Genomic DNA, 17911 nt, shown 5'->3' on the forward strand with positions numbered 1-17911 from the left:
TCAGTGACAAGGCAGACTGAGCAGTTTCACTCTCACCCTAAGAAGCAAAGCCATCCCCCTTCTAGGGGCAGAAGGCAGCCACAGCTCCTGGGAGGAGCCCCGGGGTGGGGGGAGGAGGCTAAGTGACACGGGAGCCCTCAACTCAGGATGCTTTTCTACAGTCTGCACAGCTGGGTTGCTCATGATGGGCCCAGATCCTCCCTTCAGTGAGTCCCTGCTCCGCCTCTTAGAACAGTCCTTTCTGCGCTGGTCCATCAGTCTGACCTCGGGAGGAAGACAAAGCTTCAGGAGGGACATGGAGAGCTTATTCAGGACCTCAGCCTCGAACTCCCTGAGAGCTGGGGCGTGGCCAAGGGGGCCTATGCGGTGTCTGGGGAGAATCTTATGGAACTGACCACCTAAATTCAAGCAAGATTTTTAGCCCGACTTCCAAAAGCCTGGTCTCAAGGCACAAGGTTGGAGAAGGCTGCCCCCTAGAGCTAGGATCAAGGAATTCTTTACGGAGAGCCATCCATTGTTACATTTATTGTACAAATGTTTACTGCGTTTCTTCCTAGGCACCTGGCTTTAGACTAACTAGGTCCTGGGAATACAGAAGCGATCGAGGCAGGCAATAGTGTGACTGTCATGGTTTGCCCTAGACTAAGGGACTTCCTGGGAGGTGTGACTTTTAGTGGTAAAACTAGGACAGCCCTGGGCAAACCAAGGGGAGTCGGACCCTATCAAATAAAGCCCTTGGAGGTCATATTCCGAAGGGGTAGGAGAAGTGGAGGCCTACAAGGGTAGACAAACACAATTTCACATAGTGATAGGTACCATGAAAAACATAAAACCAGGTGGCAGACGGTACTTGAGAGAGGGAGGACAGCATTGCCTCTCGGAGGAAGTAGAGTCTGAGCTGATGAATGAGAAGGAGGAATCCATCTTCTAGACACTCAGAGAAGGGATTTCTAGGCCTGAAGTCCAAAAACCCTGGGGCAGGCACAAGCTTGGCACATTCAAGAAACAGAGAGAAGGCCTGTGTGCCGGAATCGGGATGACCGGTCAGAGTAGTTGGAGTTGGCAAGGCCCGATCAGTTTCCTCCACGAGAGATGGGAAGCTCACGGAGGAATTAAGCAGGAGAGTGCCATGTTCTGCTTGTTATGGTTAAAAGATCATGCCAGCTGCTGGCTGGAGAATGGGCTGGAAGGAAGAGAACCCAAGTCTTAGGAGGATTACTGAGACTGTGATGTCCAGGTTAGATCTGACCTTGCCAGTGACCCTTGCCAGTGGGCAGGTGGGGATGGTGGTGGCTGGACTAGAGTGGTGACAGGGAGAAGGTGAAGAAGGACAGGGCAGACCCCTCTGAATGACAATGTATTGGATGTGGGGAGGAAGGAAAGAGAGGACTCAGAAATGATGCTGGGGTTTGGGGCTGGAGCCACAGTAAACAAGGACATGCTCAGAAGGCATTCGAGATCCCTCTGTGTGGGGAGTAAGGAGCAGAGAGGAGGAAGCCCTGGCGAGTCCAATAAACTCAGTCAACCCGAATACAGCTCAGTGGGGTTATCCTTGACGTAGTGTTGGGGGAGATGTGTGTCTGGAATGTGCCTGCTTTGGGGCAGTGAGGAAGGAATGTCTTGGGAGGCAAGATGCCTGCAGGTAGGAGAGTCTGTCTTAATATTGGTGGGGCCCAATTTGAAAGTGATTCCTGAGGGCCGGGTAGTTCAGACGGAGTTAGCCATATGGGATCTGTTTACATGACCTGCAATGGGATGGGGGTGGTGTCTTAAGGTAATCAGGTTAGCTGTAACAAACAACCCGCAGATCTCAGTGGTTTAGCACAACAAAGCTATATTTTTCACTCGCATTACAGTTCCATGGGGACAGAGTGAGTAGTTTTGTTCCATTCATTCAGGAGTCCCAAGCTCCTTCCAGCATGTGGGTCCACCACCTTCATTGGCCCCCGAAATCCTGACGGATTGGAAATAGGGAATTGGGGGTACACAGGAAGATTTTTATGGATCTGGCCTGGAAAAGATACACATTGCTTCCGCTTTGATTCCATTGTTCAGAACTCAATCCTGTGGCATCAGTCTCACTGCAAGGACACTGGGAAGTGTTCCAAGTTCAAATTTAATGGGTGATGTTCCAGAAGAAGAGTCCCTAATGGTGAGCATTAGTGAGCAAGGAGCGCGCAGCGGTGTCTGTCTTGGGTTGGGACGGGAATGTGCTCTCTGAAAGCACCTCGGAAAGGAAGCTGATGTGGGAAGACGTGTATGTGGGCACACTCCTGTGCTTTGCAGAACACAACAGAAATCCTTCCGTTCTTTCCCACTGTCATGGCCTTTCTCCAGATAGGACCTTAGTGATCCCACACCTTACCACTGGACTAGTCTCCTTAGTGCTTTCTGTTCTACAATTGTCTTTTCCTGTCAGATCCAAGCTGGACATCACAGTCTGGGTAGTCTTCCTAAGACATGGCTTATTTCCTGCTACTCCTGTTCAATGAGGACAATAATAACCATCTTAAGAATAGCGAAAATAACTTATCGGATGACAAGTTGGGTTGAGTGCTCTAATTGCAGTATGTCTACATGTCTCAATCGTTATAACAAGCCTACTAAGTGTTACCATCCTTCCCATTTTACACGCAGAGCAACGGGGGCCCGAGAGCTTCCCATGCTATCGCAGTAGCCATTAGCTACCTGTGGCTATCTAAATTAAAATGAAAATTAAATTTAAAAATTAAAATTAAAAACTATTAAACATTCAGCTCCTCTGTCACACTAGCCCTGTACCAAGTACTCAGTAGCCACACCTGTGTAGCAGGTACCATTTTGGAGAGCACAGACCTGGAGTAGTTTCTTGGCAGAAAGTTAGAAAGTTCTGTTGAGTTATGGGAACCTGCCTAGGGTCACACTGTTGAGTAAGTGGCGACCCCATCTGAGTATAAAATCTTCCAACGGCTCCATATTACCTTCACAATCAAGAAGAAGGTTCAGCTTGCTCCTAACCTTTCTGGACGACCTGGGCCAGCTACAGTTAGGTAATTATTTCTCCTTAATGTCTTGTACGATCTCCTACTGCAGAGCGACGCCTTTGCTTGCTGCTCTCCAATATTCCCACTATGTACACTCAGAATATTTTCACTCCCCTCGTTTCTGTCTGCCCAGATAATTAATTTCTATATGACCGTTAAGGTTCAAATAGCTTCAATATCTATTGAATCAGTACCCTCTTTTCCCTTTTCACTCTCTCAGCGGAACCCCCTTTCAGGATTCCCCCATCTCTTGCTGCGGCAGCTGCAGTACTGTAGCTAATCATACTTACTGAGCACCTACTATGTGCTAGGCATGCTTCTAAGCACCGACTCCTCAGCAGAACACCGGAAGTCAAGATCTCTGCTGTCCCCATTTTACAGATGAGGTTGCTAAGGCACAGCAAGGGGAAGGTCTTGTCCGAATGAGCTCTCCGCTTCTAGTCTTGTCATGCGCAGCTGGTCCTCATGCTATTACACTGGCCACATTTCTAGAAAAGAGCTCTTACTTCCCTCCCCTTAGCAGAGCACAAAGGCCCTTTATGTTCAGAATCTTTCTAACTTCAAAATCCACCATTCCACCCACAGGCCACAAACTATTTTACGGTTTCCCCAAATCTGCCATGTTATTTCTTCCCTCTGGGCCGCACACGTGCCGTTCCCACCACCTGGTGTGTTAGCCCAGCCCAGCCAGCACTAAAGTCATCTGTGGCAGGGTACTCTGATCCATGGAGCTGACTCCCTTCTCTGACTGCATCACCGACTCCCGAAGAAGGGCTGAGTGATGAGCTTATCACATGAAAATTAATTCTCATTCAAAAATACACTTCTGAAGGACCTCTGGGTGGCTCAGTCAGTTAAGCATCTGTCTTCAGCTCAGGTCATGATCCCAGGGTCTGGGGATGGAGCCCGCATAAAAAATACACTTCAAAGATTCAAATTTAAGAAGCCATGGATGGAGTCTGGGTTTTTTGTTTGTTTCTTTGTTTCTTTGTTTGAGAAGCTCCCAGACTATTCTGAAGTGAGGCAAGTATGGTTCACACAGCTTTATATGACTCCCTGGGCAATTCATCTTGTCCTGCCTGGACTTCCTATAACGATCACCTTTATCATTATTTAGTGCTTACCCCATTCACTGCTTTCACCTATTCCTCAATGTTCAATAGGGGGCTACTAGGTGCCAAGAACCCTTGTAGGTGTCCATGTGAATGAAAGTGGCACAGTCCTTATTCATAGAGTTTACATTCTAGAAGGTTGTGGTAGGCAGAATAATGCCTCCCTAAGATATCCATGTCCCAATCTCCAAAATTTGTGAATATGTTGTCATAATGGCAAAAGAAATTTTGCTGATGTGATTAAGTTAAGGAAGTGGAGAAATTAGCTTGGATTATCTGGGTTCTTTTTCTTTTAAGATTTTATTTATTTATTTATTTGTTTGTTTGTTTGTTTGTTTAATTGAGAGAGACTGCACTTGGCTGGGCGGGGCAGGGAGAGAGGATCTCAAGCACAGAGCCCCATTCGGGACTTAATCTCAAGACCCTGACCTGAGATCATGACCTGAGCCGAAACCAAGGGTCTGATGCTTAACCGACTGAGCCACCCAGGTGCCCCAGATCATCCAGATTCTTAGTCACAAGTGTCCTTAGGAGGGAAGTGGGAGGGAGCAGAGTCATTGGTGGAGAAGGTGTGACAACAGTAGCAGAGGTCAGGGTAATGTGATTGTTAGCTTTGAAGATGAAGGAAGAGGGCCATGAGTCAAGGAATGTGGGTGGTTATAGAACGTGGAAAAGCAAAAGAAGCTGATTCTCCCCTCCAGCCTCCAGAAGCAGGGCAGCCCTGCCATCTCCTTGGTTTTAGCCCAGTGAGATTCATTGTTGGACTCCTCACCTGCAGAACTGTGGGAGAATAAATATTTGTTGTTTCAAGCCATTAGATTCGTGGTGATTTGTTAGAGCCACAAAAAGAAACTAACAGGGATACTGGCTGCTTATTTTGTGCAGGGATGTGATGATGGGCCTCCCCAACTAGATTATACGTGGTTGGAGGCTCTGTGTTATGTTCGACTTTCCCTCCCAGCTCCCAGAAGGAAGCCGGGCTCACAGGGGAAGCTCAATTATACTCTTGCTATAGATTCTGAGAGTGGGAGTGATGTTTGGTAGGGATTTGGGGTGGGGGTGAAGCTTATGGCCGTGAAAGGAAGGGGAAACTGTCAGCGCCGGTGAAGGGTTTGAGGTTAGGAGGTGATGGTCAGAGCGCAGGGGTTCTCAAATGTCAGTATGGAGAATCCTCTGAGATGCGCACAACCTCTGAGGGAGGGCACCTGGTTGAAAGGGACAGGGTGGAGGGAATCCTATTCACTCTGTATTTGCATGTTTCTCAATTTTTACATCTTAATTTTTAACGAGAAATTTACATTTGAAAAGAGAATTGTGTTCAGAGAGAAAAATTTTGCAGTCCTCACCGCTCCTGACTTGTGTAAATGTAGATTTCCGGGCCCTGTCCAGCCCCGAATGTCCCGACAGGGTAAGTCTGAGGATGAGCCCGGGAACGTGACTTTTTTTCCCCAGGCACCCCCAAACAACCGGGCGGCCCCAGGACCTCACTTGGCGAAGCTCCCGCAGCGCAGCGCGGGTTCCGGGCGCGGGCGGCCTCCGGCCGGGGAGGGCGCTGTGCCCGCGGCGCGGGGGGCGGGCCGGGGGCGGAGCGCGGGGCGGCCGGCGGCTCCCGGCTCCCGGCTCCCGGCTCGCGCCCAGGCTCCGGCCCTGCACCTGTGACTGTCGCGGCGCTCGCCCTCCCCGCCCCGCGCCCGCAGCCCCATGGCCCCGTCCCGCCTGCAGCTCGGCCTCCGCGCCGCCTACTCCGGCCTCAGCTCCGCGGCCGGCTTCTCCATCTTCCTCGTCTGGACCGTGGTGTACAGACAGCCGGGGACGGCGGCCATGGGGGGGCTCGCAGGTACGCCGGGGCGCGCGGGGGTTGGCCGGGGAGGGGGAGGGGCGCGTGGTCCCGGCTATGGGCGCGCGGCGTTGGGAGGCGCTGCCGGCTGCTCCGGGAGGCTCCTAGCGGGCGGCGCTTCCCCGGGGACCGGGGCGGGGGAGGCTGTTTATCCAAAAGCGTCCGTGGGAAGCGCAGGCCCCGCGCGGGCACGGGCGCCTGCAGGAACGGATGCCCGCCCGCCCCCCGCCGCCACTGCCGTTGGCACCCGCCTGCCGCGCCGCCGGCCCAGCCGCCCGGTGACAGCGTCCTCCCTGCGCGCCCGCCGGCCTGCCACCCTCCGCTCGCGCCCCTTCCCTGGGGGCTGGGTGAGGCAGAGGAGGAGTAAGCCGAGAGGGCCGGGGGGGTCCTGGGGAAGCCCATCTCCTCCCGCCAGCGCGGACCCCACCTCCAGCAGAGCCCTCAGCCGAGCCCGGGGAGGGGGGAACCGCGCGAGGGAATCGGGCAGAAAGTGGACATTTTCTTCCCACCACGGTGTCTCTTTGCCACCCCTCCGCTGTGGCTCCTCGGCCGAGGTCTGCTGAAGCCTGTGTTGGTGCCTCTTCTGGGCTTTAAAGAGCAGAGGGGAGGCGAGTGTTAGAGCGAGAGCGTCAGGTTGCTGCTGGAGACAGGATCCTCACCAATGCTGTGTCTTCACTGTGCACCTGCAGACACCCAGTGAACCTCTCTGGGTTGCAGAATCCGTGTGAAGACAAAACATATTATTCCTACTCGCCAACATTTTTTCTGAATACTTTCTGTGTGTCAGTCACCGTGTTAAGCAGTGTTTCTGTCATCTTGTTTCATCTTTACGTTAGTCCTATGCAGTGGGCATTATTATTGTGCCCATTTCACAGACAAGGATTGAACTGAAGCTAAGAGTAAATAAATTGCTTGCTCAGGGCTACACAGCTACACGAAACAGTGTGGGGGGGTGGGGAAGAACTTTGGAAAAAAATACGTGTAAGGATATTACTTTTACGTATGGTGATCTCATTCCATTCCTAAAATCCTCTGCCCCAGAGAGCTGTAGGTGTACTCACTGAAAGAAACTAGACTTAGTCGTTGCCACCAAGCCTATTGAGGGCTGTCCCTGGATAGAAAAGGAACGGGAGGTGGGGTTTCTGCCTTAATAGAGGGGCATACAGAGCTGCAGCCTGAGCAATGGCCCACAGAGTCCTTGGTGGGCACCCTGGCTGGGCTGCTCTCAGGCCTGCCTAGATGGCCCCCACCTGTGGGTTCCTGGCCTCCCTGGAGGCAGCCAGCCCAACATTGCTCAGTTCTCTACACACCCCTGGCTCCCCTCTGCCCCCGTCCAGCTGCTCTGTTCCTTGCAGTTTTGTGTGTTTGTTCCTGGGAAGGAGGTGTCTTCCAGCGAGGGCCTGTGGCCACAGTGACCCCTGAGATGGAGGGGCTGGTGGGGTCAGAGGAAGGAGGGCTGTCCCTGGGATCCGAGCTGGTGTTGTTAGAGTCTGGTCCAGAGGAGCTGAGCCCGGTGGAGCTGAGTGGAGCTGAGGCCTCTTGGGCCTCAGTTTCCTCATCTGTAAGAAGTGGGAGGAGACACCACTGAAAGAGGTGATCTCGGGGACCCCCTCCAGGGACAGTTTAGAACACTCTGCAGCGATCATCCCACAGCTGCCTCTCAGGGGGCTGTGGAAGAGGCCCTGTAACTTGGGCTCCAGGGAGTGTGGGCTTTCCCTCTGACCTGAACCCTGCCCTCTCTCCCTCCCTGAAGGCTTCCCTCAGCCTCTGAGGCAGGCCAGCTGTGCAGCTGCCTGCAGGGAGAGAAGCACGGGCAGCAGCAGCTGGAGCAGGGCCTGGGGCCTCCCAGGCAGTCCAGGCTTGTGGACGACAGGGAGGTGGCAAAGGATGAGCCATGCTGCTTGGCAGTGGTGGGTCTTCGGGCAGGCGGAGGACTGGCCAGGTCAGAGCCACCAGCCCTCCCCACCTCCAGTGGGTTCTGAGAAAGTCTGTAGCCAGTCAGCCTTCTTCCTCTTTGGGGGGGAAGCATCAGCAGATTTACTGACTTGTGAGCACCCCACTTCTGACTCAGCATTTTCTAGCCCAGAAACTGCTGAGTCACCAGAGGGCAGCCCCAGCAGGCTCCTTCTCCTCTGCATACCAGGCTAATGGGGGTGCTAGTTTCTAAGGGAGTGTCAGCCCTGGGGCCCCAGAGGCCATGGGCGGAGATGCACTGTCTCCCATCCTGGCGGGTATCTGGCAAGAAGTGGCTTGGAGGAAAGGCAGTTGCAGAGAATATGGTTTTGCCCTGGGAATCCTGGGGAAACCCAGACTCTTGTTCCAGGTCTAGTAGACCAAGGAAAGGGGAAAAGAATTGAAAAATTTGCCCCAGGAGTCTAAGTGGCTTTATGTTCTTCCCACATGACCTGGGAGTGAGAGGAGCCCTGGGGCTCGGGGCCTGGCTTTTCCCCAGGCTGGTGTAGAGGGCAGAGGTTCATGAACAGACTGGGGCCCTGACCCTGGGGTCCCACCTGTCTGAGTTTCTCTGTGGGCCCCTCTGTCCTCCTCCCAGCTCCTCATCTCCATCCCAGCCCCTGGTGGTACTCTCACTGGCCAGTTCCGACCCTTCCTTGCCCTTGGCCTGCCAGCTGCGAGCCCCCAGTGGAGCAAGGGCTCTGCTCCTTGAAGTGGTGCGGTGGGGTGGGGGGCGAGGGTGAGCGTGCAGCTGGGTGGGCCTGGGGAACTGACCATCCTGCCCAGAGTGTCCTCAGGAAGAGAGTAAAGCTGAGAGACAATTGCTTCCTGCCTGAGATGTGGGAGGGGACCAGTTGGGGGGTCCTGCTCCCTCACTGACCACCTTGGGGGAGCTCCCTGGTCCAAGGACAGCGGTGGGAGCCCGGGTGTGTAAGAATGGACCTGCTTCCAGAAGTGGCTTGTGTTTATCTGGAGGCAAGGCCTATGCACAGGGGAAGTGAGAGGTAGTTAAGGTTGGGCCTGCTTATTAACAAAGAACTAGTACCCGGGACACCCAAAATGGCCATCTTCCTTCTCCTAGCCCTTTTTGGCATGTGGGTGTATGGCGGCGGGGGTGGGGGGGGTGTCTGGGGGCACTCCTGCAGCCGGCCAGTAGACCAACACATGGCATTTCCACAGGCCCCCATTTCAGCATTTCCTAACCCAGAAATTGCTGAGTCACAGAGGAATTACTCTGCCCTCCTTATTTTTCTCCTAAGCTGGCTCCAGGATCTTCGGGTGGTGGAGGATCTCCGAGCTCATCCTATCCAGCCCCTCCATGCCACTCCAGGCCCTCCGTGGAGTATTGAGCAGACAGAGGGCAGGTGGCGCTGTCCCAGACAGACGCCCATCTGACTGTCCTGGGATGCACTCAGGAACAACATGCCTTCTTCCTGGAGCCCTTTAAGGACTCACACACCATCCCCAGATGAACACTTGGGATGCACGTGAGAGGTCTGGGAAATGCTTCTGGGCACCTGCTCTAGATCGTGTAAGGTGTAAGCGGAAAAGCCGGGAGATCATATTTCTGCCCACCTCTGGCCTGCTCTGGCTTCCTGTCTGGGCGGGGATGGAAAGACGCTTGTCCCAGTTCACCCTAATTTCAGGAGTGGCGGAACCCATGTTGCGGGCCCCAGACCCCCCACAGAAGGAGGGGCAGAGCTGGGAGAGCTTGGGTCAAAGAGGGTGGGACAGGAGGTGGGGGGTGGGCGGCTGGCAGGGCTGAGCCCTCACTAGGGTGGGAGTGGCTGAGTTTCCAAGCTGACAGGACCCTTGGGCTCACCCATTTTCCAGACGGAAACACCAAGGCTCTGAGAGGTCACAAGCAGCACAGCAGTGCCAGGCCCCAGACTTCCTGGCTCACAGTCCCGTGGTTTTGTGTCCCACGCCAGGCTGCCCAAATTGTGACAGCTGCCGAGCTGATAACCAGAGCCTAGTTCTGTGACCATGCCCTCCGCCCCGCCAGCCTCTTTTCCCTCCTAACTTCAAAGAGAGAGAGAGAGAGAGAGAGATCTCTTGGGCATATAAAAAAGGTTAGATGATTTCATGAACCCCCTTATACTTAGCACTCAGTCTAAGAAATAAAATATTACAGACCCAGTCAAAGCACGCTCCCGCCCCCATCTCCCGTCCACTTCCCGTCCTTCTTGCCCTTGCTCAAGAGAACCACTTTCCCCAACCAGATGCCTGCCCTTCCGACACCCAGATGCTCCTCTGCCTGTAGGGTGTGCGGCTGGTTGCCTGCTGGAAACGTCTCCCCGTGGCTCTGCCTCTTTCCTCATTCCTTCCTCTCAGGGACCTGTGGCCCTGCTGTGGGCCCTTGCCAGTGCGACTGATAGTTGTCCCACTCCTGGGGCTGCGCCGGCAGGCACGGCCTGGCACCAAGGGCACTCATTGTATCTGCTGAGCAGCAGCTGGCATCTGGGGAAGTGCCCGGCCAGGCCCAGAGGGCAGGCCCTGGAGAGGCTGGGGGCATCTGGCCTGCCCTCTCAGCAAACCAGAGGGAGTGACATGGTCAAGAGTAAGAGGGCCACTTGGGTGCTGGGTGGCCTTGGGGGGGGTCTCACTGCTGGGCCTCTTCACTCTGCAGAAGCAACCCACAGAGTTCTGAAAGTGCCCCACAGGCCTGAAGCCCAGCCACAGGCCTCGGAGGGGTGGGAGGGCCCTCGGTAGGTGGTAGCAGGTTCTGGAAGGCAGGCCCGACTGCAGTGATTCCCAAACCTTCTGATGCCTGGACCTCTTCACATGCTTGAAAAGTAGTGACACCCCAAAGAAATCTTGTTTGTGGGTTATATCTCTCGATGCATATCATACCAGAAATTAGGACACATTGGCAAGCGTTTTATTTTTTTAATCTAAACATTTCAGTTGTTGTTTATTGTCATCAAATATCCAGTGTCCTAATTTTTCTGCTTGTTTTATAACGTTTTTTTAAAAAGTTCTTTAAATTTATTTTTTAAATTTAAATTCCATTAATTAACATATAATGTATTTATTTCAGGGTTAGAGGTCTGTGAGTCATCAGTCTTCTATAATACTCAGTGCTCATTACAAGCATTTTAAAGTAATATGAAAAATAACATTGTGTTAGCATAAATAACATATTTGTGTTAAGAAATAGTCATGATTTTTTAAAACAAAAAAATGAGGGGAAAGAATGGCATGGTTTCCTATCTTTGCAAATCACTTTAACATCTGGCTTAACAGAAGACGGTAGATTCTCATATCTACTTTAGCATTCAAGTTGGTGATGCCGGAGGCCTTGTAGCCTCCAGAACATTCCACTCTGGGGTCAGAAAGCCATGAAAGTGGAAGGCCAACATTACCTTAGTATTACTATGCAAACAGCACTGGTCCATGGGGCCAAAGGGTCCATGGAGGTCCCTGGGGTCCCCGGGCTGGAGGCTGGGTGAGGAGGAGGCAGGGGAAGGGCCGCTCCCTCGGATGATGGGTCTGTCCCCGCAGGTGTGCTGGCCCTGTGGGTGCTGGTGACGCACGTGATGTACATGCAGGATTACTGGAGGACCTGGCTCAAGGGACTGCGTGGCTTCTTCTTCGTGGGCGTCCTCTTCTCGGCAGTGTCCGTTGCCACCTTCTGCACCTTCCTTGTGCTGGCTGTCACCCGACACCAGAGTGAGGGCGGTCAGGGAGGGAAGGGCGTGGGAGGGCCCCTGAGGGACTTAGAAGGATTCTGGTCCTGGTTCCAAAGCTTACGTCCAGGGAGCCTGGGCAGCCCACTTAACCTGTTCATGCCTAGGTTTTCTCGGTGAGGGGAAAGCAGTACCTAGACGACCCCCTCCCCTCGGGTTGGAAGGGTTCACTGAAATGCGTGGGAGGTGTTGAGCTGGGTGGGCTCTGCAGGTCGGCAGTGGGCAGTTTTTATTAGCTCTGGGGGTTGGTCCTTTTGCCCAGCTCTGGGATGGGAGCGCCCCCTGGTGGCTGCGGCCCGCAAGTAAGCAAAGGCCCTTCCTGCCCCTAAGGAGTCTAAAGCTTCCAGCAGGCCCAGGGTCAATGTAGAAGGGCAGAGTAGGTGATACAGAGCTGGGATTGGCCAGCTCTGACCTTCCCTCAGCCCCACGGCCTCCTGCCTGCAAACCCCAAATGCTCTAGAAGTGCTTATCACATTCCACTTCCCCTGGTGGGGAGGGGTGGCCCTGGGCTTGTGGCATGGTGGAAGGGGTCCAGGGCAAAGCCCTCTCAAGTCACCGTGGGGTTCCTCCCCCCTGCAGGCCTCATGGACCCCAACAGCTACTACCTCTCCTGTGTCTGGAGCTTCATTTCCTTCAAGTGGGCCTTCCTGCTCAGCCTTTACGCCCATCGCTACCGGGCTGACTTCGCCGACATCAGCATCCTCAGCGATTTCTGACCCACGGGGTGAGGCTTCTATACCCTGGGGGTCCTCAGGACTTGGACTTAGCCTCTGAGACACTGGGCAGGCCTGCTGCACCCCCTGGAAACCCTGGATCTGCGGCAGAAGAAACACTGCAAGAGGACTGCGGTCTCCTAGGAAGCTGTCCTGTCCCCTTTGTGGGACACCTGGGTGCAGTGTTAAGGGGTCCTTCCTGCCATGTTGCTCCTCATCGGCCTGGCTGGAGGGCTGCTCTAGACCTTTTCAGATGGATCCATTTTCTTAGCACTCAGTGAGGAATCTTCGTAAGCAGGGCCAGGGCAGTGAGTGAGGGGTAGGGCAGTGAGCCTTGACCTCTGCCTAGGGGCACTCTCCCTCAGGCTGGGCTGAGAACCTGGGAGTCAGGTCAAGTAAGGGGTCTCTACGGGAGACCTCCCAACCCAACCCCAACCCCCCATCCTGTTGTCCTTTGAGAGTCAGGTAGGTTAACCCCTCAGTCCCAGGGATGGCAACACTTGGCTCTCTTTTCCCAAGGCCTGGGGACCTGAGTGGAGAGTTGAATGTCCCTCTCCTGGCCCAGGGCTGGTGTCCCATGAGTGTGCTGGAGCCAGTCATCTCCTTCACCACACCACACACCCCGAAGCAGGACTCCCTAAGCAAGGCCAGACTAGGCGTCTGGGGAAGGTGCCCTGCCCCCAAAAGGACTCTGGGCAAGGGGGCAGCATGGTGCAGGCTGGAGGGAGCCCCGCAGATCTGTGTCCATGCACCCACAGCCCTGTATTTCCATTACTTCTCACAGGCGTCACCCCTGGCCACGAGATAGTCCTCTACTCCCCCACTCACTGCCCTTTGCCTAGAGCTCTCGTCTTTGAAAATCTCCCTTCTGAAGGACAAAATCTGCTTTTCTGCCTATACACGGGCACAAGGGCTCACTAACTCAGGAGGGAACTATTGTTACATACACCTTTTTACGTTAGGTTGCCATTTTGCACGGTCTGCCCTTTTCCCCCCTGGTATGTCCTGCCCTTCAGCTCTTTTGCCTTATCTGTGTCACTGTCACTTTAGCAGAAATACAGCGGCCATTTGTACCCAACAGCCTCTGGTGGTCTCTTGTGGTGGAGGACTCTTTTGAGGAGTTGGGGGTGTGGGGCCGGTGCTGTGGGAGTGGCCAGTGGGAAGGGTGGTGGTGGCCAGTCTGGAGGTGTCTCAGGAGACCGTCTCCTTAGCTCACCTTGTGCCCTGGAAGGCAGAGGCGAGACCACTGACTCGGGCTGGAGGCCCTCTCCCTCTGGCCGCTCTTGGCATAGGAGAGCCCAGCAGCCTGACTCTCAGGCCATGCCGGTCAGAGCAAGGGTGCTCAGAGGCACAGCCTCAGTACAGCACCACTGGTGACATTTAGTGTGTCACCCAAGAGACCAGGACAGACGAGAAGGAGGCGAACCTGCTTCCCTTCATGCTCTCCCCAGCTGAGGGCTTGGAGCCAGGTCTGAGGTGATGAGGTTGCTACTCCTACTGGCTCGGAACTAGAAAGACCGGCGCTGGCAGCCTGGCACTTTCCTCTCTGGTGACTGGATGAGCTAGTCCCAGCCTGCTGCCTCGCGCATGGTCTCTCCTGGGCCCACTACCTGTTAAGAAGTCATGATGCATTCGAGCGGGAAGGGACCATAAACAGTGTCTATTTCTGGAGCCTTTAACTGATAAACAGAGGCCCCAGGAGGTGACGTGACTTACCTGAGCTCCCAGCTGGGACTTGAACCCAGAGAGGTCTGATTCACCGCTCTCTGGGGAGGCCTTCTGGGGCTGCGTCTCTATACCCCCGCCCTCTCAATGGGCGTTCTGTCTCTGGACACAGCCCAAAGCTGCTGCCTTTACGACCCCGAAGGGGGACAAGCAGGGGCCAGCCGGGATGTGTTCAGAATGGATTCTTCCTGCAAGGGCGCTGCCCACAGGAGGGCAAGGAGCTGGAGGGGGACTGGCCCGCAGCCCAGCCGGGTCCCTTTACCACATCAAATGGGACGCATGCTGTGCTGTACAGCTGAACACCCGCCGCTCGCCCCTACATAGCCCGACGCCCACAGTACACTCCTCATCCCCAGAGGCCCCTCCACAGGCACCGTTAAAGCAAATAAAACATTTATTGTTCAGATTTTTTTTTCCATTTTTTTCTTTTTTTTTTTTCTCTTTTTTACAAAAACATGCATACATACACAGGGTATGGTAGTCCTGGGGAACACACACACACACACACACACACACACGTACTCTCTAACTCACAAACATACATACTCTTACTCTCCCTCTCTCTCTCACACACACACACAAACACTTTCCTTCTTGGCCCCAGGCCTGAACCCCAGAAGCCTTGAAGACTTTGCCAGGGCAGCCTCCCCTCCCCCACGTCTTGTGTCTACTCTCCCACCCCCTTTCCCCTCAGCCAAGCTAGTCCTATGTAGGGCAGGAGTCAGAGCTGAGTGAGGGAGACCCCAGAAAGAGAGAAGGCTCATGGAGGGGGGCAGTGACCCAAGGGCCCCTGGCGGCCATGCTGTGCCGCTGAGGGGAGATGAAGAGTTTGGCACCGTTGGCTCAGGAAGCATGGAACTCCCAGAGCACCTGTCTGCTCCACCAGGGCACTGAGATGGTTGACGTAGGGTGGCCTCTGGCGGGGGCAGGGACCAGATGGGAGGCCTGCCGATGACTGCTCTCTCGGAAGGAGCTTTGTCTCCCTGCTCATTAGTGGGGCGGGGTTGGGGGGGGGGCGGGGAGAGGAAGCTTCCAGAGTCATCTGAGGAAGCAGGCAAGAAGGACGCCCCCACACTCAGGGATAGCGGACCCCTGGCTCCTCCTACCCGTCCCCCTCCCCCCACTCCAGCCCAGCCCTCAGAGCTTAGGAAGGACCACCCTGGCTGAGGCCAAGTTCACATTTCTGTGTGGAGCCTGGGGCTGTGTGCAAAGCCCAGGGTCTACAGAGCCAAGAATAGTGGTTATCGGTGGGCCCGACTGAGCTAGTCCTCCTCTGTGCAGTCCTGAGGAATGGGGGCCCAGCCCTGGGCCTGGACCCCAAAGGGGTAGACTCTGTTTTTGAAAGAGTGCTACTAAGGCCTGGCTGGCTGCCCAGCCTGCCTCCTCTCCAGGTCCTCTTTGGTCCCTATCCTAGACCCAGGGCCCTTCTCAGGCTCCTTGGGGTGACCGCAAGGGGCTGTTCTCTGGCCCCGACTACCTGCCCGAAGGCTGTCTGAAGACCCTGGGAATGGGTTCAGTTGCCAGAGGCTAGACAAGAACCAGGTCCGAAGGGCAGGGTGGGCAGCAGGTCCATTCTTCTGGAGCCTCAGAGATTCATTGGTTCTTCCTCCTCCACCAGCTGTTCTGGAGGCCTGCGGGGAGAGACAAGGGTGGGGCTGCCAGAGGGCCTCAGCCCAGCTTGCTGGGAAGCCTGAGAAGGCTGGGGTGGCTGTACTGGGCGCGGGGGTCCTCGAGCCAGGAAGGTTCGAGGGGTGGAGAGGCTGTGGGCCAGGGGCCGGGCATTACCGCTCTTCAGCCAGGATGCCCACGGACAGGGATGCTAGCGCGGTCACTGCCTCCACCTCTTCTGTGTCGGCCCCTGGCACCCTGGGTGCCCAGGAGTCCGGACAGGAAGCCAGGCGCTGCATGCAGCCCCAGTATTTACCTGCGGCAAGAAGCAGAGTCAGAAAGGGTTGGGGAAACAGGCCCGTCCCCCCAGCCACGCCACGCGTCCTAAACTGATATAAGGCTGGACCTCTCAGGCCAAGGGCCCGACCGCAGACAGGAGCGGGCACCTCCTCAGTCGGGGATCAGTGCTCTCACCTGCCTCTACCCTCAGTTCCCTCACCGTCCCCTGCACCGCAGCCTGCCAGGGAGAGCAGAGCGGATTCGTGGTGGCCACCAGGGGGCCCTAGCAGGTGCCCTGGCCGTTCCCCGACCTGGACCCAGTCCCATAGCGTGGGGCTCTGAAGAGCACCAGTAGGGCCCATTCTTCCCTAGATAGGGTCTGTACCTCCACGCAGCACACAGGATGGGGCAGGGGAGGGGGGAAGGTCACAACACAGAGAGCTGACCACCACCATGGCTGCTCTGGGTGGCCGTCAGCAGGTCACGCACCACCTGGGCTTCCGCTGCCCCCACTAAGCCACGGACATGAGCATCCTGCCTGCTGTTGTAAGAGATAATGTCCACGGCACACGCCCAGCCCAGAGGCTGGCCCAGCGTGAAGACTCTATGCGAAGTACCAGCACCATCTTTACTGTTCTACATGCGTCCTCTACTGGCCCTGGATGTGGGCAAACCTACTTTATTCGTTCTTGTATCCCTAGCATTGAACCCCGGTCTTCCCATAAAATGTTCCATAGATGCTAAGTTGCAAGTGAAAATTTAAGCTGTCTTCCAAACATTCTTCTTTTTTTTTTAAAGTAGGCTCCACATCGGGTGTGGAGTCTAATGTAGCGCTTGAACTCATGACCCTGAGGATCAAAAACTTCAGCCAAAATCAGGAGTTGGATGCTTAAGCCTCTGAGCCACCCAGGCACCCCCAAATACGGGGTTATTCTAAGACCAGCCCCCAAAACAGGCAGAGCTCCCAAGATCGCTGTGGACAGGACTGAGGGTCAAGGAAGAACCAGCGCTTTTGGCAAAAGGCCTATTGCTACTGGTCTGGACTTGACCTAGGACTGTGGCTGGGGATGGAAGGCCTGTCCTGTCTTGAGGAGGCAGGCAGTCCCCACTGGATCCATAGAGGGCTCCAAGAGCACCCATTCACGGGGAGGGAGGCAGTCCCACCGTTATTATTGGGGTCATTCGTAGGAAGCCCACTCCAGCCTGGCAGACACTGGGAGTCATGGGGCACGGGTTACTGAGGGCAGGAGACCCCTGAGGTTCTGGGATCAGCGGGTACCCTTTCTCCGTACTCACTGTGCACCCGGATCACGGCTTCCAAAGAGCGGATGGCGTTGAGGTTGGGTTTCTGTTTCCAGCCCTCTTCTGAGAGAGGGTCCACCTTTAAGAGAACATAGCATGTCAGCTATTAGGGACCCACAGGCCCAGGAATCTTCCACCCCAATGGCTCTGGCTTTCCAGGAATAAACATGCCCGTGCTCCCGGCTCTGCCTAAGGCTGGAAACGCTAGTCTTAGACCTGACCTGGGGAAGGGGTACCCACCCTGTCCCCCTCGTTCTAGGCCTGCCACCCCAGCACTATCTGCAAGCCCTCTGGGGGACACCCCATCTGCCTGCACTCCGGGACCATCCTCAGGGTGCTGGACTTCCCGCCCTATGGATACACAGATGGGCGGGCAGCTCACCTTGTTGCCCAGAAGAGCAGCCACACAGGCCTCAGACGCGTCACAGATGGCTGTGAGGTCATGGCCACCTTCCAAGGCCAGCACCACCGCACCTCCCGCCAAGCTCATCAGCTGCTGTGTCATGTACCCAAAACCTAGACGGTTGGGTGGGGAGGAAGAGGAGAGGCAGGCCTGGAGGAGAGGTGGACCCTCTCTGAGATTTCTCTGCTGGCATCCTTTTTTATAAATGATGCTCAGATGCACACATCTCTCCTTCCAGGCCTTTCACAGGGTCCCCCATGTCAGACC

The 17911-nt window shown here is 55.2% G+C and overlaps 2 protein-coding genes across 5 annotated transcripts in view; one reads left to right on the forward strand and one right to left on the reverse strand.

The window, feature by feature from the left end:
- The first annotated feature begins 5709 nt into the window (after positions 1-5709).
- On the forward strand, positions 5710-13405 carry SLC48A1 (solute carrier family 48 member 1). The gene is made up of 3 exons (XM_046010938.1): positions 5710-5972; positions 11430-11597; positions 12194-13405. The coding sequence occupies exons 1-3, from the start codon at positions 5837-5839 to the stop codon at positions 12328-12330; spliced, it is 441 nt and encodes a 146-aa protein (XP_045866894.1). The 5' UTR covers positions 5710-5836; the 3' UTR covers positions 12331-13405.
- A 133-nt stretch (positions 13406-13538) lies between these two features.
- HDAC7 (histone deacetylase 7) overlaps positions 13539-17911 on the reverse strand; it is a 36675-nt gene continuing 32302 nt past the window's right edge. For all 4 annotated transcript variants that reach the window (XM_046010926.1, XM_046010927.1, XM_046010928.1 and 1 more), the window contains 4 exons: positions 17624-17757; positions 17236-17320; positions 15838-15976; positions 13539-15683 (listed from right to left, as the gene is read on the reverse strand). In XM_046010926.1, coding sequence (XP_045866882.1) covers positions 15638-15683; positions 15838-15976; positions 17236-17320; positions 17624-17757 — 404 coding nt within the window. In that variant the 3' untranslated portion in view covers positions 13539-15637. The remainder of the gene's footprint in view (positions 15684-15837; positions 15977-17235; positions 17321-17623; positions 17758-17911) is intronic.

Source organism: Meles meles, chromosome 7 (assembly GCF_922984935.1).
Source record: "Meles meles chromosome 7, mMelMel3.1 paternal haplotype, whole genome shotgun sequence".
Taxonomy (NCBI): Eukaryota; Metazoa; Chordata; class Mammalia; order Carnivora; family Mustelidae; genus Meles; species Meles meles.

What these genes read in the sequence shown, in the direction of transcription:
- SLC48A1 (XM_046010938.1), top strand. Translation starts at nt 5,837, where the DNA reads ATGGCCCCGTCCCGCCTGCAGCTCGGCCTCCGCGCCGCCTACTCCGGC. An exon ending in GGCCATGGGGGGGCTCGCAG is followed by an intron (nt 5,973 to 11,429) that starts GTACGCCGGGGC and finishes CTGTCCCCGCAG; the next exon opens with GTGTGCTGGCCCTGTGGGTG. An exon ending in GGCTGTCACCCGACACCAGA is followed by an intron (nt 11,598 to 12,193) that starts GTGAGGGCGGTC and finishes TCCCCCCTGCAG; the next exon opens with GCCTCATGGACCCCAACAGC.